We start from the raw sequence: 23,129 nt of genomic DNA on the forward strand, positions 1-23,129 counted from the left end.
AGCTGTTCATACTTCCTTTGCGTACTCGATCACCCCACCCGATCCTGTACTCGAATGCTTGCATCAAGTGCTTAGGTCGTGTGGTTTCTTGTTTATATTCTTTCTTTTATTGTTTTAGGATTGTTAGACAAAACCCCTATTATTGCTTGGCTTGACTTGCTTATTTCTGATCATATCTTATCTGCTAGCATAACAACCATTTGGATTGATAACCCTTTGTACTACAATTGCATAGGGAATTGATACCCTGGGTGAAAATCCTGTTATCACCACCTAGGTTCGAAATTATATTCCCCATAGATTCTCTGCACCCAATATTTCCTTTTTGATTTAAAACAACTTATTTCTATTCCGTTTTTGATTTATTACTTGTTTCACAAACTTCCGCTTTTTGCCTTAGCTATATTCGGTTTTCATAATTTCATAGTGCATTGCTTGGTCTCTGTGGATTCGATCTTGAAGTGTTACAACGATACCACTAGATCGTGGTGGAGTACGCATTAGGTTTTAATTGACCTTTGATCAATTATCCGATTATACCGTCTAATTTGATTACTTCCAGCTTAATTTTGTATATACCGATTATTTTTAGAGCTAAACATAAATCAAATATATATTTTTTTTGTTATTTAGATATTTAAATTAAGAATTTATGATGTTTTACAATAACTAATGTACAAACTTTTAATTAAAGTCATAATAAAAATAACGTTATTATGTGTTTACCGTAATTTTAAAGACAATACTATAGTTTTATACTTTATTTGATATTTTTATTTTCACATAAACACAATTATACATATATTTAGTACTATATATTTTATTTTATTATAAATTTAATAAAATAATCGTAAAACTAGTATCCGATTAATCTCCAATTTTCTCGCTAAGCGCTAGGCCCATCCCAACCGCCCGACTAGCGCCTAGCGATTTCTAAAACAGGACTTTATAGTAGCCAAATCAACCACAATATTAACAAAGCCTCTCAACTATCTTTCTTTATTATATATCAAAACAGAAAAAAAAACTATTTAAATAATTAATTTTTGTTAGAAATACTCTTTCTTAGATATCCGTTTTCAAAAATTCTCATTTTTTGTCATTTTCATTTTTACTATTTTTTACACGATTACATTATGTTAAATTAATTTTTAGATTTTTTTAAGATTTAAATTTTCTATTTTATATTTAAGTATAGTGATGAAGAAATACAGTTTACTATTTACAGTTTAGGGTTTAGAATTTAGTTGTTTTGTATATAAAAACGGCTATTATTGAAAATGGACAACTAGAGAAAGTATTTTGCAAAATAATATAGAAAGTAGTATTTTTAAAATTTCTCTATTTTTTATGAGTTTCAATTTTTTTTTGAATCAAATTTTAATATGCTTTGGATTTGGTTCTGTTTAACAAAAGTTGGTTAGGTATAAGAAAATTAACCTCACTCTCGTGTCTTCTTCCTATTTCTATTTTTCTTTTTCTCGGAAACCCTAAGATGGCCATGGAAAATCGTCAGATGTAACATCCAACACAATTCTGATTAAGTTAAACTGATAATTTAACATTTTAACGTTCCCAATCCCCACATGCTATCTTACAAGAAACATTTAAACAATCTCAAGAGCACGTAAAATACGGATTTTATTTTCTCTTTTTTTTTGGGTTCATATTCTAAGGTTTAATTTTGAAAACGAAAGGGATCATGTTATTGTTAAAAGTTCCACACTATATGTCCACAACAAAGCAATCCACACAACAACAAGGAAAAATAAAAAAAAAGACAAAATACACAAAGATTCGTCCAACATGTTTGGTGCCCGAACTCTTTTGTCTTCACCACATATTATAAACTCACTCATTCGGGACCACTCGATTCTCCGTTCAAACAGTCAAGGTTGGTGTAGGAGTCGAGCTCCGGCTAGTAGGCTCCACTTTTCCAGCCAGATGGCCCCAAGGTTTGGTCGATACGTCGTCCTCGTCATTGTACGCGTACGCAAATCCTCCATGACGTGTCATGTCCATTCCAGCCATTTCATCCTCTGCTGATATCCTCAAAAGGTTCATCTTATGTAACCCATAAAACAAGGGTCCCATCGTTACCGTCACCCACCCAACGATCACAATGATCTGAACGATCTGTGCGGCAAGCAGTTTTCCTCCCCCGCCCATCAACAGTCCGTAAGGCCTATCACCGATGTACACCTCGTTGACGTATCTTTTCGTAGCGAAAAGCCCAGTGAAAACCAATCCCCATCCTCCGCATCCCCCGTGGAGCTGAGCGGCCTCAAGTGGGTCATCGTATTTGTATTTCTTAGCAAGCAAGTTAAATCCGATCAAAACCCATGATGCTACGAAGCCACATACTATAGCAGCCCATGGCTCCACCACGGCGCATCCGGAGGTTATAGCTGCGAATCCGCCTAGAAGGCCATTGCACACGTCAATGACATTCCAATGGCCTGCTAAGAGTCGTCTACTGAATAGAGTGGTCAACGCTGATGTACATCCAGAAAGCGTTGTGGTGACCGCAGTACGACCGACAGCGCTCCACTGACCATAATATGGCCGAGATTTGTCGTAGCCTTTTAGTATGGTTAAAAAGGAACCAGGGTTAAACCCATACCATCCGAACCACAACAAGAAGGTACCAAGAACGACAAGAGATGCACTGTGACCGCGTAAAGCTACTGACCGGCCTGACCGGTCAAATCGACCTATTCGTGGTCCTTCAACTAACGCACCCCATAGACCGGCAATTCCACCTACCATGTGAACAACTCCTGAACCTGCGAAATCTATAGCACCTGAGCCAAACAAGAGATTGTTGTCGGACCGGGATGCGCTAGCCCAACCATCCGTCGACCAGAACCAGTGCGAGACAGTTGGGTAAACGAAACCGGTCAAGAAAGTAGAGTAGATAAGGTAAGCAACGAATTGTGTTCGCTCGGCAATGGAGCCACTGGTGATTCCGGCTGCGGCTATGGCAAATGCCCATTGGTAAAGGAAAAAGCTGAAGTCGGAGCCGGAGTTTTCAGGGTAAGAGCTTAAGGCAAAGAAGCTATGATGGCGGCCGATAAAGCCGTTGGAAGGTGTACCAAAGGCAAATGCGAATCCGAAGAGGTAGTAAGAGATGGCTCCAGCGGCTGCGTCAAGAACATTAGTAAGCATGATGTTCATAGTGTTCTTGGCTCGGACTGAGCCAGCACAAAGCATGGCGAAACCGAGCTGCATAGCAAAGGCGAGGTAGGCGGAGAAGAGGAGATACGTGTTGTCCACGGCATAAGTTGTGTCGGAGAGTTTGTTGGAGATATTGGAAATTTGGGAGCATAGAAAGGCTGCTGCAGCGAGGGAAGAAGTTGAGTTAGAAGAAGACGATAGGAGAGCAGCGAGATCAATGGAGGAGCATGAGGTGGTTGCGGTGTCCATGGTGGAGAGGAAGAGAGAGAGAGAGGTAGTAATTGTTTGTGTTATGTGTTTTGTTTGAGACAGTACTCTGTGGTGGGAGTCTCTTTGGTGTATATAAATAGAAAATTCCATCACAAAAGGTAGAGGTCCTACTTACTCTTCTTCTTTCAGTTGGGGTTTAGGAAATGTTTTCTTCGTTTTAAATTTTTTCTGGTTTGGAATTTCTTTTAAAAAATATTAAATAAAAATAGATGCTTGTTTTGTTTTCTTTTTTTTTTTTGTCAATAACTTTAATTGATTAGCTTAAAACAGTCAATACGAACGTAGATCATTATGCGCTTTAGTATTAATCTGACGAAAAACTAAATGAAAATAAAGAAAACTCGTCTTATTGTTCTCAATCTCTTTTAGGTATGTTGAGAAGGCAGACTACTTGGCTGAAAAAAATACAATTTTCACCAAATCTGAAGAGTCGGTTAAGAATCTACATCTCTCCATTTAGTTCTGTTTTGGTTTCCATTTTGTCAATTATCATGTGATACAAATATTTTCAGTCCACATAAGATTATTTTAAATATAATTTAAATATATTTTCAGTCATTCTGACGGTATGCTTCTTTTAAACGAACTTGTGACGGTATGCTTCTTTTAAACGAACTTGTATATCTTTTTTCAAACTCTATATATTAAATGAACGAGTTAATGTTCTTAATATAAAACTCTATATATATTAAACTCTATATCGTCATTGGTCCTATATAAATATAATAGATGGAGACGGCAAACATAGTTATGGAGTGGTGGGTGTTTGGATATTCTTTCCGATTTGGGTCAAGTATTTCAAGAAAAATATGATATTTTGGGTATATTTAGATTTTGAATCGGGTCTGGGTAAACATCCTATCGGATTTAGATATTTTGAGTTACACCCGAAACATCAAAAAATATTTTCGATTCAGATCAAGTTTGTTTTAGTCTCTGAGTCAAAGTAAAAAAAATTCGAAATCAACCTGAATTTATTTTAAAAAAAGTTATAAACAATATACCAATCTAAACAGTGATTGTAATTAAAAGCACTAAAATTATCAAACCAAATTGAATTCATAAAATCTAAACACCAAAAGACCAAGTTCATAAGCCAATATTCATAATTTCCTTGAACATTAAATAACACCTAATTCGAAATTAGAATCATATAATCCATCTAAATTAACATATGAGAATAGACATATATGAAAATAAAACATAATTTACCTTGTAGCGAAGATCATAAAACTAGTAAAGCATCTTACTTTTCTTGTGATATTGGGAATCAAGGAATACAAAAGAAAGGAAAGCAAACTAAGAGATTTTAGTGTAACAACTAGGGATATATAAGCTGGAATGGTTCCATTACTCGTTCGGGTGTTTGGATACCCGATACATTTGAGGAAAACCTAATCGGAAGTTATGGATAATATATACCCGACCCAAACTATTTACTTTGGATTGGATCCATGTTCGGATTCTTTTATCTATCCCTAGTTATAATTAGGGTTATGGTTTTTTATATTAAGATGTTCGAAGGTGTATACACATATGATACAAGACTCGGTGGTGAGACTTGTACCAGGATAGAGATGATGGCTTCACAAGCTGGCGGTTGCTTCTCTCTTGTGAAGGAAAGATGGTCGATGATGTAGATCTGACACGATGGCGATCGTTTCTCTCGTGTGAGATTGGTAAAAGGGGAAGTGCTTGCGGATTGAAGTACACCACAGAGATGTGATTGGTCTCAGATACAATACACGAATTCAGCCTTATGGAAGCTCACACACAAGACAAAGAACAAGCTTATTCTCTCAAGAATACTTAAAGAGAAGAAGTAAGAAAATTCAGCGTTTTATTGATATCAAAGGTGAAAAATCGTACAAATGCTACAGGGGGACTTTACAAGAATCCTTCAGCTATCCTTAAGGCCGAAAATAAATGCAAAATAATGCAACAAAGGAAAGAAAATAAAATCAAATACAAAACTATTGTTTTTGGAAAGTAAATAAACTAATAAAAGAAAATACTAAAGTAGACTTGATCTCTCTTGATGAGCACGTCTTCTTGCCGTTTTTGGGGTTAGTGGGACCTGCAAGGATCGAAAATATTTAATAGGACTTACCTGGATGCAATCTAGGCCCAATTGATGTTCTCTGAATCACTTCTTCTACTACTCGATGTGTTACTTCAGGGTTCTTGTCTTGTACTTGATTGTTGACTTGTTTATTGAAGTAGGGGTCTTCCTGGAGTTCCTCTAGAGTATCTTGATCAGTCTCTTGATGCTCGTCCATGTCCTCTAAGTCTTGGTCTTGATCTTCACTATCTTGATCGCTTTCGGAGGTGTAGCTTGTATCACACGTCTCTTGCAGCTCCAATGTCTTCTCTTGGAGTCTTGAGGTTCCTTCACCTACCAAAAGAGGTTTCGTACCTGGGGAACTGGTTTGATCAAGGCTCATTTGGGTGAAGGCTTCAGCAAGCTCTTCCTCGGCAATGTGATCATATTCGTTATGGTGGCATGATGGTGGTACAGACCAGTTGACAACCTTCAGATCTAGGGAGCTTACAATGTCTTGAACGTCTAGGTTAAACCTCTTCTTTATCTGTTTAGCCTTTGATCGTGTCAAAGGGCCTTTTCGTACTTCTGGTACAGGATGTGGTACAGGATCTGGTTCAACGGTTTGGATGGTAGGATCGATCTCCGCATCATTCCCTCTCTATTCAGAAGGTTTTTTCCTCAAAACTGAATCTCCTGGATCATAAGCAGACAAGTCAGCTACATTAAAAGTGTGAAAATTTTTTACCTCATTTGGTAGCTCAAAACGGTAGGCGTTGTCGTTGATCTTCTCAAGAACTTTAAATGGACTGTCGCCTCTTGGTGATAACTTAGAGGCTCGTTGTGTTGGAAATCTCTCAGGCCTCATGTGAAATCAGACCCAATCCCCTGGTTTGAACAACATCTCCTTTCTCCCCTGATCAGCCTTGCGTTTGTTGTCGACATTCTTCTTTTCCAAATTTGCTTTGGCCTTGTCATGCAACTTCTTGATGATTTCTCCTCTTCTTAGCCCATCTTGACAAACCTGTTATATCCGAGGCAAGGGTGCTAAATCTAATGGAGACAAAGTGTTAATTCCAAAGACTATCTCGAAAGGAGATAATTTTGTAGCCGAGTGGGCAGCGCGATTATAAGCAAACTCGATAAAAGGAATGCAATCAACCCATGTTGCCATGTTTTTACCAAGAGTGGCTCTAAGTAAAGTAGAGAGAGTTTAGTTTACCACTTCAGTTTGTCCATCTGTTTGGGGTGACAAGTCGTGGAGAATAGAAGCATGGTACCTAACTTTCTCCAAAGTGTCTTCCAAAAGTGACTCCAGAACTTCGTGTCACAATTAGAGACTATTGTCTGTGGGATTCCATGGAGGCGCACTACTTCCTTGAAGAACAAATTTGCGGTTTGAGTCGCATCATTGGTCTTGTCACACAGGATGAAGTGTGCCATCTTGGTGAACCGGTCCACGACAGCAAAGATTGAATCCTTGTGTTTAATCTTTGGCAATCCTAAGACAAAGTCCATAGAAATATCTACCCAAGGGGCGGTAGAAATAGGTAATGGTAAGTAAAGACCATGAGGATGTAACCTGGATTTTGCTTTGTGACAAACAATGCATCGAGCACAAAATCTCTCAATGTATTTCTTGAGATGGGGACGAAAGAAGTGTTCCATTGCAACGGCCAAGGTCTTGTCGACACCAAAGTGACCCACCAAACGTCCACCATGTGCTTCAGTAAGTATCAATTCTCGCATGGAGCCTTGAGGAATACACAACCGCTTGTCTCTAAATAGAAACCCATCTTGGAGGTAGAATGCTTGATATGCTCCTTTGCCATACTCCTTGTAGCACTCTCCTAATTCTGGATCATCTTTGTACAACTTCTTGATATGCTCAAACCCCATTACTTTAGCCTCCATAGTAGCTATAAGAGCATGCCTCCTTGACAAAGCATCAACAACCACATTCTCTTTGCCTTTCTTATGTTTTATCACGTATGGGAACGTCTCAATGAACTCCAACCACTTGTATGTCTCCTTTTAAGTGAAGTTTGACCCTTGAGATGCTTGAGGGTTTCATGATCGGTGTGAATGATGAATTCCTTAACAAGTAATGTTGCCAAGTTTCCAGTGCTCGAACTAAGGCATAAAGCTCCTTGTCGTAGGTCAGATAGTTCAACATAGCTCCACTCAACTTCTCACTGAAGAAAGCCACGAGTCTTTTTCTCTGATGTAGTACAGCTCCAATTACCAATCATGATGCATCACACTCTACTTCAAACATTACTTCAAAATCTGGAAGGGCTAAAACTGGTGCTTGTGTGAGTTTATCTTTCAATGTGTTGAAGGATTGTTCTTGAGATTCTCCCCATGAGAAAGGCGCGTTTTTCTTGATCATGGCAGTCATTGGTGCAGCCACTGTACTAAAATCCTTGACAAACCTCTTGTAGAAGCTTGCGAGGCCATGAAAGCTGCGAACGTGTCCAATCGAAGTGGGGGTAGGCCATTCTCTTATTGCCTTTGTTTTCTCCTCATTCACCTGTAGACCCTGTTTACTCACTACAAAACCTAAGAACACACACTGATCAGTACAAAAGGAGCACTTATGTAGGTTAGCATAAAGGCCTTCCTTCTGAAGCGTTTTCAAAATTAACCCTAGATGTTTAATGTGATCAGAATGGCACTTACAGTAAATAACTATGACATCAAAATAAACAACAACAAATTTACCAATAAATGATCTTAGAACCTGGTTCAGTAGTCGCATGAAGGTACTTGGGGCGTTGGTTAACCCAAATGGCATAGAGATGATACAAGAGTCGGTGGTGAGATTTGTACCGGGATAGAGATGATGGCTTCACAAGCTGGCGATCGCTTCTCTCTTGTGAAGGAAAGATGGTCAATGATGTAGATCTGACACGATGGCGGTCGCTTCTCTCGTGTGGGATTGGTAAAAGGGGAAGTGCTGGCAGATTGAACTACACCACAAAGATGTGATTGGTCTCTGATACAGTACATGAACTCAGCCTTGTGGAATCTCACACACAAGACAAAGAACAAGCTTATTCTCTCAAGAACACTTAAAGAGAAAAAGTAAGAAAATTATGCGTTTTATTAATATCAAAGGCAAAAAATCGTACAACTGTTGTAGGGGACTTCATAAAAGTCCTTCAGCTTGCTACTTCAGGCTTCTTGTCTTGTACTTAATTGTTAGCTTGTTGATTTAAGTAGGGGTCTTCTTGGAGTTCCTCTAGAGTATCTTGATCAGTCTCTTGATGCTCGTCCATGTCCTGTAAGTCGTTGTCTTGATCTTCACTATCTTGATCGCTTTCAGAGGTGTAGCTTGTATCACACGTCTCTTGCAGCTCCAATGTCTTCTCTTGGATTCTTGAGGTTCCTTGACCTGCTAAAAGAGGTTTCATACCTGGGGAACTGGTTTGATCAAGGCTCATTTTGATGAAGGCTTCAGCAATCTCTTCCTCGGCAATGTGATCATATTCGTTATGGTGGCATGATGGTGGTACAGACCAGTAGACGTCCTTCAGATCTAAGGAGCTTACAATATCTTGAATGGCTAGGTTGAACCTCTTCCTTAGCTGTTTATCCTTTGATTGTTTCATAGGGCTTTCTCGTACTTTTGATACATGATGTAGTATAGGATCTGGTCAACGGTTTGGATGGTAGGATCAACATATTAAGTAGGGGTTAGACGACGCTAAGGGTTTGAAGGTGTATACACCGTAAGGGTTAGTTGTTCTACATGTGGACACAACTAATCAATTTAAAAATTAACTAGGGGTTAGACCATGCTACACGTGGGTTGTTTTTTTAAAATTCTTACAATAATTAAGGTAATACTAAATCATTCATACATTGACAATAAGGTCGACAGACCACAAATAGAGATGTTTTGTGTGGGTAAGTAAACCAAGCTCAGCCTGAAGTTGAACTCAATTCGCTTACTAAAACCCAATTATATCGGATTTTGAGTATAGTGGGTAATGGCGTAAAAAACTTGATGGATTCTGGATTAACCTGTTGGAGCCTGAATTTTTGTACTTAGGTTTTTCTGTGAATTGATATGTATTTGTGTTTTACATTTATTCATCTAAATATTTTTACATATTGATATAAGTTCATTTTTGTGATAATAGGAGAAAACATATGTTTTCCAAACTTAATTTGCAAAGTAGTTCATACACTATTTACAATTAGGAAAACCCATTACGAACATTGTTTACCACTGTTCCACTTCCTTTTTTGCCATCCGATAGCATTCACAATTATGTTCTATGCCATTCTACAGTTAATCCCATTTGCTTATTTCGTTTAACCCTAAAACATTCAACTTTTTCCTTTTCAATTTGTGCGACTGTAAAAAGGAATTCCTAAACGAAGGGTAAATCGACGATATCTTTTATATTGCGAGGTTTCTGACGACGAGAGAATCTAAGAGGCGTGTAGGTTTGTGATAACTCTCTAATTTACATGTTTTAGACACATGTTTTTGTCCATATTTTGCATTATATATACCCTAACCTTAGCATTTTTAGGTTATTAACTGTAGGAATTCGCATTTAGGCCATTCAGGGTGTTGCATTCTTGCATTTGTGCATTCTGGATGAAAACAGGTGCTTTGGAGCCTAAAATGGGGGAAAACAAGGTCAAATTTGAGCATGTACCGAAGGAGCTATTGAGCAGGAAGAACAGTCCGAACCTTAAGCCGATCAAAGAGGATCCAAGGGCAGGAAGAACAACCCAAAGACCTACCCGAGGAACAACCCGCCCTTATCCTCGTGTACCGCATCGAGCAGACCCTCGGGCAGGACGGAGCAGCTAGGTTAAAAGAATTTCCATATATAAACCCTCCTCTTCTTCCTCTCGCCCTAGCACGCCGCAGACACTCAGAACAGAGACCGGGAGCTTCTGAGCGAGAGACTGAGCGATTCAAACTCTTTTTCCACTTTGTTAGGATTTGTTTTCATTTCTTTTTCTATTCTTTTTAGTTTTCGATTCTGTACTCTCCCACTTTTATCTTATTTTCAATACAATGCAATTTTTCATTTAATTGTGTTTTTATGCTTTCTGCAATGAGATCTGAGTAGTGAAACAAAGTTTCTAGGGATGGGTTAGACAAATATGAGTTCTTGATCGGTTATGATGTCTTAGCTTGATTGTTTGATTTATATAAATTCCTTTCTAGATTGGTGTTCTTAATGCTATTTTCAAACCGAGAGGTTGAGATTAGATCTAGGGTGTTTTGCCATCGAGAGATGTTGTTGAAATGCTTGAATTGATCAATGCTAGAGATTTACTCACTTAGCCTAAGAGATTAGATGTGTAAGGAGTTTATTGACAATAATGAATTGGTTTGTAATACCTGCTTGGTCATGTTTCTTCAACGAGAGTTGGGTAGGGGAGTGATCAAGGTTGATTGTTCTATCACGAGAGTGTTTTAACAAGATTTTAGAGATTCATTGTCTAGGGAATATTTGCTTGAGGCATGTAGGACATCCATACTGTTCAAGAACACTTATGAGTCGATTACCCCAATCTTAGGAGCTTTCTTATCTTGATTGTTTAATTTCATTCTATAACTCGATCCCTTACCCGAACTTGTACTCGATCACCAGCTTCATGTACACCTTCGAGCTGTTCATCCTCGACTTCGTGATCTGATCACTCCACCTGATCTTGTACTCGAATGCTTGCATTGAGTACTTAGGTCGAGTGGTTCTTGCCTTTTATTTTCTTTTGATTATTTTAGGATTGTTAGATTAAATCCCAATTATTGCTTGGCTTGACTTGCTTGCTTCTGATCATATCTTATATGCTAGCATAACAACCATTTGGATTGATAACCCTTTGTACTACAACTGCATAGGGAATTGATATCCTGGGTGAAAATCCTGTTATCAATTTGGCGTCGTTGCCATTTGGTTTAATTTTATTTGCTACGTTTAAGAATTCAGCACTTGCTAGATCAAGTTCTATCATACAATTTGGTTCGGAGCTGACTTGTTTACTTTCGTGTTTGTTTGTTTTGCATTTCAGGTACAACCCGAGCACCCACCCGTCCCGTCACTCGATCACCTGGATTGGGTAGACCTTCATGTACTCACTCGGTTCACTAATTGTGCATGCAAACACGATCCAAGGGTAGCGAACACTGAGTCCTTTCATCGACAACATCAACAGACCAAGGTTACTCCGTCAACAACAAGTCTAGAAACTGCAACCAACCACAATTGAGGAGGTCCTAAATTATCAAAATGGTCCACCAGCTCCTCAAGAAAGGACCAACATAGGAGCAGGAGATGCTCCATCTACTCACACTCAAAGACATGGTATTGTGCCACCTGCTGTTCAAAACGACAACTTTGAGATCAAGAGTAGTCTCATCCAGATGATACAAAGCAACAAGGTTCATGGGCTGCCAATGGAGGACCCATTGGACCATCTGGATGAATTTGATTGGCTCTGTAGCCTAACCAAGATAAATGGAGTTAATGAAGATGGATTCAAACTCAAGCTTTTCCCATTTTCTTTGGGAGACAAAGCACACATTTGGGAGAAATCACTTCCCAAGGAGTCCATCACCACTTGGGAAGCATGCAAAAAGGCGTTTCTAGCCAAATTCTTCTCCAACTCAAGAACCACAAGGCTGCAAAATGACACCTCCATCATTGTTCAGAAAAGCATTGGGACATTCAGTGAAGCTTGGGAACGTGTCAAGGGATACACAAGCAAATGCCCGCATCATGGATTCAACAATACTTTGTTGCTGAGTACACTATACCGATGAGTAGTCCCTAAGATACGTATGTTGCAGGACACCGCTAGTAACGGTAATATAAAACAAAGATGTTGATGAAGGCTGGGATCTAGTGGGGAACTTATCCCAATATGATGGGCATTACAATGAAGAGTATGATAGCACTATACGCTCTTCTGGAGAGGATGATGCCAAGTACAAGAGAGACATGAAAGCCCTCAATGACAAATTGGATAAGCTCCTCAGCCAGCAGCCGCATGTCCATGCCATCTCAAAGGAAGATCAGTTTCAGCAACAATATGGGGAGAGTGCTCAGCTAGAGGATGTGAACTACATCAACAACCAAGGAGGTTACAATAAAGGGTACAACAACTACAAGCCAAACCCAAATCTGTCATACCGTAACCCCAATGTTGCAAATCCTCAAGACCAGATCTACCCTTCCGCAGTCTAGGGAAACCAAGGCCAGCAAAAGCCATTTGTTCAATACAATCAAGGCTATGCTCCTAAGCAGCAGTATTCTGGTAATTACCATCAACCAATTGCCCCACCTTGATTCCCACAACAGCAAGGCCCGCAGAACCAATCTCACGAAGCTGACCTACGTGGCCTAATTCAGCAGATGATTCAAAGTCAAGCATCAGCTGCAATGGACAATGCAAAACGGTTCGCGGAGATGAGCAACAAGATCGATTATGGGTACAATGACCTGAATGCCAAGTATGATTCTCTCAACACTAAGTTGAGATACCTAGAAGGCCAGCACAACACCCAACCACCTCCGAAGCTCAACCAGCTTCCAGGTAAAACTGTTCAGAACCCCAAAGATTTTGCCACTGCCGAGGCCATCTTTCTTGATGATGATTTTGAGGACTACCTCACTCAGGACAGCGATGTTCAAGATGGGGAGGATATGGATCACTATGGGATGAATGAGTACTAGTACTACATATCCAAATATGAACCCGATCCTTCACCCGAGGAGGCTGATCGAGCTGATGATCGAGCACTGGTTCGAGAATCGCAAACCAATGCACCTCCTGAGGGTGAACCTGATGACATACCCGATGATGGTGATCGGATGATACATTGGGTAGACGTTCAGATGACAGATCAACCTCAACTGCCCACAGCTAAGGAAGGGGAATTAGAGGAAAGGTTCAAAGCAGCTCTTGACATTCAATTAGAGGCGCTTGCAGAGCGTATGTCCAAACAAAAAACCACACCTCGTAAGCTTTGGCCACCACACGAACTTTGAGAGGAAATCACCAAGGAGACAGCTCATCTGGAGATGGAGGTAAAGGAAGTTGTCAAGGAGATTGGAGATGCAATTCTGAGGAGTGGAGTGTGTCTAGATCCTGAACTGCGAATTGAGGAGAAATTGGAGGATCCCGACTCTTTCACTTTGCCATGTTCAATAGGCCTTTGGATTTTCGATAACTGCTTGTGCGATTTGGGAGCTTCAGTCAGCATCATGCCACTTTCAGTTGCCAACAATACGGGTTTCAGCAGTTTCAAATCAAGTAGCCTGTATTTGGTTCTAGCTGATAGAACAATCAGACACCCCATTGGTATCCTGAAAAACTTGCCTCTCAGGATTGGAAGAGTCCTTGATATGGATAAGGAACCAGAAGATCCATTGATCCTAGGAAGACCATTCTTGGCAACAGTAGGAGCAGTGATTGATGTAAAAAAGGGACATATCAGCATTGAGCATGGAGAGCACTTCAAAATGGAGTTTGACATCAAGATGGGAATTAAAAAGCCAACCATTGATGGTCAAGTTTTCTCTGCCCATACAAAACCAAAAGGAATTAAGTATCAAACTAGTACTACATTTGCTGTGGAACCTGGACAAGACCTCGAAAATCTATTAAATCAGCCTCCTACAGTGGAGAGGATTCCAAAACCTCTCCCTCCTAAAACCCATGCTTGAAGAGTATGAAGTGTCAAGCTTAGTGATTTAAAACAAGCTCACTTGGGAAGAAGTCCCAAATGTATCCTTTATTTTCTTTAATTTCATTTTATTTCTATAAGTTTACATATATTATATATATATTATATATAATATATGTATATATATATATAAGGGGAAAAGGAAAAAGAAAATTTTTGGGGAACCCGAGGCTCAACCCGAATCCGTACCCGACGCGCCTGATCGTGTTCCCACTCGGATGGCGAATGGAGTCCGAATTCCACAAAACCCTAGCCCACTCTCGGTGAAGCCCAAGTTGCCAACCCTCTTCTATTTAAAGGGACTAGGACCCCTCTCCCTCAGCATCACAAAATCGATAAGTCTCTCATCCCAAAAAGCTTTTTGCCTTCCAACTTTCTATTTTTCTCTTAAGGTATCGAGAGTCTTTAATCTCTTGGGAACTAACCCTATTGATCTTTAGTTTAGCTTCTTCTCTTTTCAAGGATTCAACAATGCTCCCAAGATGAAGACTTACCAAAAGAAGGAGACAAGATCAACCTGTGCCGCTGCTAGAATCGGAGGTGAAGGCGTTGATGCTCGTGATTCTTAAGGAGGAGGAGACGTTTTGCATTCCCAACCGTTGAGTGGACGTTTACAATCCCCAACCCGATGCTCAACCCGATCCGTCACCCAAGCAGGTGCTCGAGCAACCGATCATGCAGACCCCCGAGTTTGCTCACCAAGCCCGGTAGCGAGTGCTGTCTGCAGATCTTGCTCACCAAGCCCGGTAGCGAGTGCTGTCTGCAGATCTCCTCGACGTAGGGACCTGTCTACGTCCGAGCAAACCTTCCCCGACCCAATGGAGATCGATTCAGATGCCAATGGAGGAGAAACAGAGGAGAACCAAACCTCATGGCTGAGGAGCAGAGCCGTGGTTGCAAGAGGGAAGAGAGCAGCCTCTGAAAAAGCCGAGGAAGTAGCTGAGAGGGCGGCAGAAGAAGAAGATTGAGACACGGAGGGTGAGAGTCATGACCGCAAAGAGGAGCAGAGAGAGCGCACCCGGCTGGCATCGAGGAGGCTGAAGCAAAGAGAGGTGGAGACTCCTGCCAAACTCTTCAAGGTCCTCCACTAGATGAGCTTTGTTGGTACCCGCTACCCCCACCACAAAACGATGAAACAGTTGGGAATCGCAAGAGATGCCGAGTTCCTCTTCAACATGTGCCACCTGGGCCAGATGATGCGAGCCAACCTCGAAGCCTTTGAGCAGGAGACGCTTCACTTCCTTTCCACGCTGCCGTTACACTACTTTGAAGACCACCGACCCTACTACCCGATTGGGGGATCGGGTTCACCACCTTCTCCCTGCGCAACAAGGAATACCGACTCAGTTTCAAGGAGATGGAGGAGCTGTATAGTTTCAAGGCTGGGAGTGGAGAAAACATGGAAGTGAGCAACGAGGAGATGAAATCCCTATGGCTGACAATAGGAGATAAGTTTCCCTACAAGTCAACAAGCTCCAAATTACAGAGCCCTGTTTTGAGGTATTTTCACAAGTCCCTAGCTTGCACTCTATTTGCTAGGAATGAAACTGGGAATGTGAATGACCATGAGATCCAACTGCTAGACATATCCGTGTGTGGAATATTGGATAGCGCTAGGGATGGTACACTGCTAGTAGGAGATGTTGCGGACACTAGCTTGGTTTTTGTGTTGCTTGATCAGTTCCTATATCTCAAATCCTGGGCAATGAAAACCGAGAGGAGGGAAGGATTTGGAGAAATCTCCATAGGAGGTTTGGTCACACCAATTTTGGTAGGTTATGATGTGCCCCTGAACGGAGTGGTACATGAGCCGAGATGGCTAGACATTGATTACCTCACATTGGCGAGATTCTTGGCTTATGAGAGGCCAAATGACAGGTTGCTCTTCAAGTTCGTTCATCCAGCAGTCGGAGCTACTCAAATGATCCTGCCCAACGTCGTGTGCACAAAGATCCGACTATGGGAGAACCTAGACTTCATGCCACCATTGGAGGAGCTGTACAACCCTGAGGGGGAATCCGAAGCTGAAGAGAGAGAGCCAACAGGGCAAGGACAGGGAGAAAACTTAGAGGACTATGATTTTGAGGAGTATGTTTGCTCTCAAAAGCAACCAGTTGGGGTGAGAGAAGCTCACAAGAGGATCAGATGGTTGAAAAGGATGAACAAGTTCCTAGCTAAGAAAGTGAGGGACCTTACCGGCACAGTGAAGGTGATGGGAGGACAGATCAGGGATTTGCAAGACAAGGCAAGATGTGCCTCAGCTCCCACTTCAGCTTATGCACCAACATGGATGAGGAGGAGCGGACCACTAGGAGGAATCTGAGGATTAGCACCTCAAAAGCCTCACAGAGCGTCATCCTACGAGCCCCAAGCAGAGGAGGATGTCACCAGACCAGATAGATCTCGGAGAAGCCACTCAGATACCTAACCGACACCTAACCCGACGGGGTACACGATGTCATACCCGATGCCTCCATCGAGCACACATCTGGGTGACCACTCGGGTCCTTTCCCTCCAACCTATCATATGCCATATCTGATGCCGTACTCGATGCATCCTGCAAGCAGCTACACGGGTGACCATTCTGGACCTCTCCCATCACACCCGTCGTACTACCCGATGATCTACGCGATGCCCTACCCGATCAACCCCTCGTATGATGGTCCGAGCAAGTCGTCCGTGCACATAACCGAGCTCTCTGAAGAGCGAATCCCGGCACTTGCTGAAGCCAGTGACGACCCTGGGTACACGTTGGCGAGCATGGAGGCTGCCACAACCTCCTTCTTCACCAACCCATGAGGTACCACTTTCATCCAAACCATTGTTTATACCATTGCATTTTATTTTGTTTCATTTTGTGTGATTCTCAGACTTCTTTTTCAGACTTTTCTTTACACAAGAGACTGAATAATTTAAGTTTGGGGGAGGGTCTGAGAATGTATATAACATTGTGTTTTATTTTCTTATTTTCTTATTTCAAATTTTTGCATGTTAGTTTTATTCATTTGAGTCTTCATCTATTTGCATAAAAAAAAACCCAAAAAAATTTGAAATTTTTTTTTAAAAAAGAATGTTCATATAGTTGCATTTACATATTAGGATTGAGTCTAGATTGCTTCATATAGGATTGTTGCATATGCATTTTAGGGGACAATGATTAAAACCACCTTATTTAAAGTCAAACATTAGGATTGAAGTTATAGCCCTTAATCACAGTTCATTGTTGCTAGATCAATCTTTGGAAAAAATGAAAAATCTTTGTTTAAAACCCTGTGTCTTTTAAAAGCTTCTTCCACTTGTGTAAAACTTGTTTGAACATTGTATCATCTCTATATTATTGAATTTAACCTGAACTTAAATTATTTTGCTTATGGAATTTGAATGCTTGCTCATGGTAACTCTAAACTCGGGTTAACACTCCATTTTTGCCAATCTTTTCGTTTAACCCGATTTGTTTTTCCCTACCTTTGAACCCAAACCTTTCTTTCAAGCCTTGTTGTGAATTGTTGAGTGAGGCATTTCCATTTCGCTATAGGTTGTGAAACCTTGAGAGTATTGAGAACGACAAAGAACTGGCTCTTGTTTTAGCTAAGTTTAGAATCATTAGGACTAGCTAATAGAATTGGTTTTGAAAGATAGGTGGTTAGCATGATTATTTGGGGTTGGGTTGAGAAAAAGAAAATTAAAGAAGAAAATTCCATAAGGTTCGGTTTAATTAGCTATAAGTCTCTAAGTAAAAAAAAAAAAAGAAAGATCTTGCTATAGTCTCCTAGAAAAAAAAAATATAGGAATATTATTAGGAGTTTAGCAAAGAAAAAAAAGAAGTTAAAATCAAGATTATGGGTAGTTTTACTTTAGGGTGTTGGACATAAAGAAAGTGAATGAGAAAATGGTAGATTATCAAGAGTTAAACTTTGTATGCCCTAATTGTTCTCAATCTTAGATAGATTTCACAACTGTCTAACATTCCTTCTTTTGAGAGTAAGTCACCGAAGGAATTTTTTTGAAACCCACCTACCAAAAAGCGTTACCCTTAAAACCAATTGAGCTTGATTCACTTCCCATTTGCAAGAATTCGCCAAACACTTTAATGAATGTGAAGGAGATGTTCTTTGGAATTGCAGGTCTTTAATGTTAGTTGGAGGTTGAACTAGATCGATGCATGGTGATAAGCATAGAAAAATATTTGTAAGTATGTTGATTGATCTTAGCACCATTAAACTATCTTTAAGGATTATAGCTTGAATCCTTCGCTTAGTACAAAAAGGTTATGAGTCCCCATTTTTAACCCTCATCCTCCTACTTCCTTGCTAGAGGGCTAGCAAGATTTCAGTTTGGGGGTGTGATAAATCTCTAATTTACATGTTTTAGAGATTTTTTTTTCCATATTTTGCATTATATATACTCTAACCTTAGCATTTTTAGGTCATTAACTGTAGGAATTCACATTTAAGCCATTTAGGGTGTTGCATTCTTGCATTTGTGCATTTTGGATGAAAAAGGTGCTTTAGAGCATAAAATGGGGGAAAACAAGGTCAAATCCGAGTATGTACCCGAAGGAGCTATTGAGCAGGAAGAACAGTCTGAACCTTAACCCGATTGAAGGGGATCCAAGGGCAGGAAGAATAATGCGAAGAACTAGCCGACTTTATCCTCGTGCACCGCATCAAGCAGACCCTCGGGCTGGACAGAGCAGCTAGGTTAAATGGGTTTCCATATATAAACCCCCCCTATTCGTCCTCTCGCCCTAGCACGCCGCAGACACTTAGAACAGAGAGCGAGAGCTTCTGAGCGAGAGACTGAGCAATTCAAACTCTTTTTCCACTTTGCTAGGATTTGTTTTCATTTCTTTTGCTATTCTTTTTAGTTTTCGGTTCTGTACTCTTCCACTTTTATCTTATTTTCAATTCAATGCAATTTTTGTTCATTTGTGTTTTTATGCTTTCTGCAATGAAACAAAGTTTCTAGGGATGGGTTAGACAAATATGAGTTCTTGATCGGTTAGGATGTCTTAGCTTGATTATTTGATTTATATAAATTCCTTTCTAGATTGGTCTTCTTAATGCTATTTTCAGACCGAGAGGTTGAGATTAGATCTAGGGTGTTTTGCCATCGAGAGATGTTGTTGAAATGCTTGAATCAATCACTGCTAGAGATTTACTCACTTAGCCTAAGAGATTAGATGTGTAAGGAGTTTATTGACAATAATGAATCGGTTTGTAATGCCTGCTTGGTCATGTTTCTCCAACGAGAGTTGGGTAGGGGAGTGATCAAGGTTGATTGTTTCTATCACGAGAGTGTTTTAACAAGATTTTAGAGATTCATTGTCTAGGGAATATTTGCTTGAGGCATGTAGAACATCCATACTGGTCAAGAACACTTATGAGTCGATTACCCCATCCTTAGGAACTTTCTTATCTTGATTGTTTAATTTCATTCTATAACTCGATCCCTTACCCAAACTGGTACTCGATCACCAGCTTCGTGTACACCCTCGAGCTGTTTATCATTGACTTCTTGATCCGATCACTCCACCCGATCTTGTACTCGAATGCTTGCATCGAGTACTTAGGTCGAGTGGTTTTTGCCTTTATTTTCTTTTGATTATTTTAGGATGTTAGATTAAATCCCAATTATTGCTTGGCTTGACTTGCTTGGTTCTGATCATATCTTATCTGCTAGCATAACAACAATTTGGATTGATAACCCTTTGTACTACAACTGCATAGGGAATTGATATCCTGTGTAAAAATCCTGTTATCAGTTTGCAATCTTCTCTAGCCAGAACTTCGCGGTCGTCTAGATCTGTAGAATTGTAGAAGGCAAACGGTTTGCAATCATCAGTCGTCGGAAAGTCGCAAACGTCAAGATCTGCTGGCGAGAAGGCTAAAACTTATGTCCCTAATGATGGTTGGTTAAATTTTTGAATAATTTTGTTTGAATTACTTTTCTTCTGACTAACTGATTGTCATCTTGAATTTCCACAGCCGGTTCATCGCAGGCGGATTCAATTCATTGGAATCCTAATCTCCCCTCTCGTCGATTCGAATTTGATCGAATACCAGATGGTTCTTGGCTCAATATTCACTCAAAGCCCGAGTATTTGGGAGTCTTGGCTGAGGCCTGGGAGATTGATAACTCTCTAATTTACATGTTTTAGACATCCTTTTTTGTCCACATTTGCATTATTTATATCCTAACTTTAACAATTTTAGGTCATTAACTGTAGGAATTCGCATTTAGGTCATTTAGGGTGTTGCATTCTTGCATTTGCATACTTTGGATGAAAACAAGTGCTTTAGAGCCTAAAATGGGAAGAAACAGGGTTAAATCCGAGCATGTACCCGAAGGAGCTATTGAGCAGGAAGAACAGTCGGAACCTCAACCCGATCGAGGAGGATTCAAGAGAAGGAAGAACAACCCGAAGACCTACCCGAGGAGTAACCCGACCTCATCCTTGTGCACCTCATCGAGCAGACCTTCGGGCAGGACTGGAAAGCTAGGTTAAAGGGGCTTCCATATATAAACCCCCCTCTTCTTCCTCTCGCCCTAGCACGCCGCAAAACTCAAACCAGAGAGCGAGAGCTTCTGAGAGAGATCTTGAGCGACTCAAACACTTTTTCTACTTTGTTAGGATTTATTTTTATTTCTTTTTGCTATCTTTTTAGATTTCTACTCTGTACTCTTTGTTAGAATTTGCGGAAGTGAATGAGAATAGAGAGTATAATCGAGGGAGAGAGTTACGTTAGAACAAAGAGAATGAGAAGAGGATAAGATTCCACTATAATAATTCACTTACAACACATGTCTACAACCTTAAATAGAGGACTAAATTAGGGCAACCCCTTTACAAGAATAGAAACATAAGATGTCGACATTAAGAGAGAGGAAGGAACATTTCCCAAGCGATAGTGACGTCTCCTAAGTCAACTTGTGCACCCATGACTCTTCCTTCTTCCCACCGATCTCCAACGGCTAGATTAGAGTGTTCTAGAACACTTAATGGGCTTGATGGACCGAGCTTCCTCTCCTCCCTTGCTCTTATATCTTCAAGAGGCTCGGCCTTATTGCAAGAGTGTACGGACGTCCGTAGGGTGCGGCCGAGCTTGAACATAACCTTGATCAATACTCCCCCTCAAGCTTAGCCGAATGCTATGGCTAAGCTTGGAACACATGAAGCAGCATCGCATTAAAAATCTTGACTTAGAAAACCTCATGGGACAAAACTAAGCCAAGGGAAAAAGAGTGTGCTGTCCACGGATTAGAGAGGTCGATCAAGGTCTTGTGATGTCTACAAGGCCAAGTTTGTTATGAATGTAATCACAAACCTTAGGACTTGCAGACTTGGTGAATATATCAGCCAACTGATCTTGACTCCGAGTGTGACACGGTAATACCACTCCTTCTTCAATCTTCTCCCGAACTTTGTGGCAATCGCTTTCATTGTGCTTGGTTCTTTCATGGAAGACGAAGTTGGTGGCTATGTGAATTGCAGCCTCATTGTCGCAATGCATAGTGATAGGGTGCTTTGAGTCAATACCAAGATCTTTGAGCAGCCCCTTTAACCAAGTCAATTCGTTTGTTAGCTTCCTCATTGCTCGATACTAGGCCTCGGCGCTTGAACAAGATACCACCTTTTGCTTCATTGACTTCCATGTCACTAGATTTCCACCAATGAAAGTACAATATCCAGTGGTTGACCTCCTATCCAACGTATCTCCATTGTAATCCGCATCAAAATAGCCCACAATCTCGGTGTTATCGTTCTTGCCCATCAAAATGCCTTGACCCGGACTGCCCTTGAGATAGCTTAGAATCCTTTCGGCCATGCTCCATTGATACTTGCTTGGAGCCTTCAAGTGTTGACTGACCTGATTCACAGCATAACATATGTCAGGTCGCGTGAAGGTAAGGTATATTAACTTACCTACAAGCCGGCTATAGCGCGTGACGTCCGGGAACGGCTCGCCCATAGGTTCTCTTGGTTTGCCTTCTTTTGCCCGAATGCTCTCCCCTTTTCGCTTGAGCTGGTAGTATTCATCAAGTGGTGTAGGAGCCAGAGACACGCCAAGCTTGCCGGTGTCCACCAATAAATCTAACGTATACTTTCGTTGGGAAAGAAAGAGCCCCTCCGGAGAGCGACAGATTTCAATCCCGAGAAAGTATTTGAGTTCTCCGAGGTCCTTAATGTCAAAAGCAGACTTGAGAGACTGTTTGGTGTCATGGATACCAGCCTTATCATCTCCAGTCACAATGATGTCGTCAACATAGATGAGCACCACCACAAGGCCAAGAGAGAGTGATCGGCCTCCGATCTTCAAAAACCTTGAGTCTTAAGGGTGGAGCTCAGTTTGTGATACCAGGCACGCGGAGACTGTTTGAGGCCATAGATAGCCTTGCGAAGCCTCAAGAATTTCGCGGGAGCAACCAAGTCTTCAAGGCCTGGAGGAGTCGTCATGTAAACTTCCTCGTCTAACTCACCTTGAAGAAACGCATTTTTGACATCCATTTGCCATAAGTCCCACGAGAGATTGACCGCGAGAGAGAGCACAACCCGAACCGTATGGAGTTTGGCCACCGGTGCGAAGGTCTCCGTGTAGTCTGTGCCATACTTTTGGGTGAAGCCACGGGCGACCAGTCGAGCTTAAGAACTTGATGGTGAAAACCCATTTGGAGCTTACCGCCTTTTTGCCTTTGGGAAGATTGGATTCGTCCCACGTGTGGTTCCGGATCATGGCACCGGTTTCATCTTCGACAGCGTCTATCCATTCCTTGTGATTTTTAGCCTCGTCATAGGTTTGGGGAACCCAATGAGCATCAACTTGGCCAAAGAAAGCTTGGTGGTCACCTGGAAGCAGCTCAAGCGAACAAACGGCCTGGATAGGGTGAGCTACGGCTTGACTGTTGTAGTAGAT

At 41.0% G+C, this 23,129-nt stretch overlaps 1 protein-coding gene across 1 annotated transcript; it reads right to left on the reverse strand.

Moving 5' to 3' along the window:
* Nucleotides 1,678-3,475, reverse strand: LOC104787283 (ammonium transporter 1 member 2). The gene has a single exon (XM_010512822.1). The coding sequence runs from the start codon at nt 3,424-3,426 to the stop codon at nt 1,882-1,884; it is 1,545 nt and encodes a 514-aa protein (XP_010511124.1). The 5' UTR covers nt 3,427-3,475; the 3' UTR covers nt 1,678-1,881.

Source organism: Camelina sativa, chromosome 5 (assembly GCF_000633955.1).
Source record: "Camelina sativa cultivar DH55 chromosome 5, Cs, whole genome shotgun sequence".
Taxonomy (NCBI): domain Eukaryota; kingdom Viridiplantae; phylum Streptophyta; class Magnoliopsida; order Brassicales; family Brassicaceae; genus Camelina; species Camelina sativa.

Excerpts from the sequence above, each read along its gene's own strand:
- LOC104787283 (XM_010512822.1), bottom strand. The coding sequence starts at position 3,426 with ATGGACACCGCAACCACCTCATGCTCCTCCATTGATCTCGCTGCTCTC.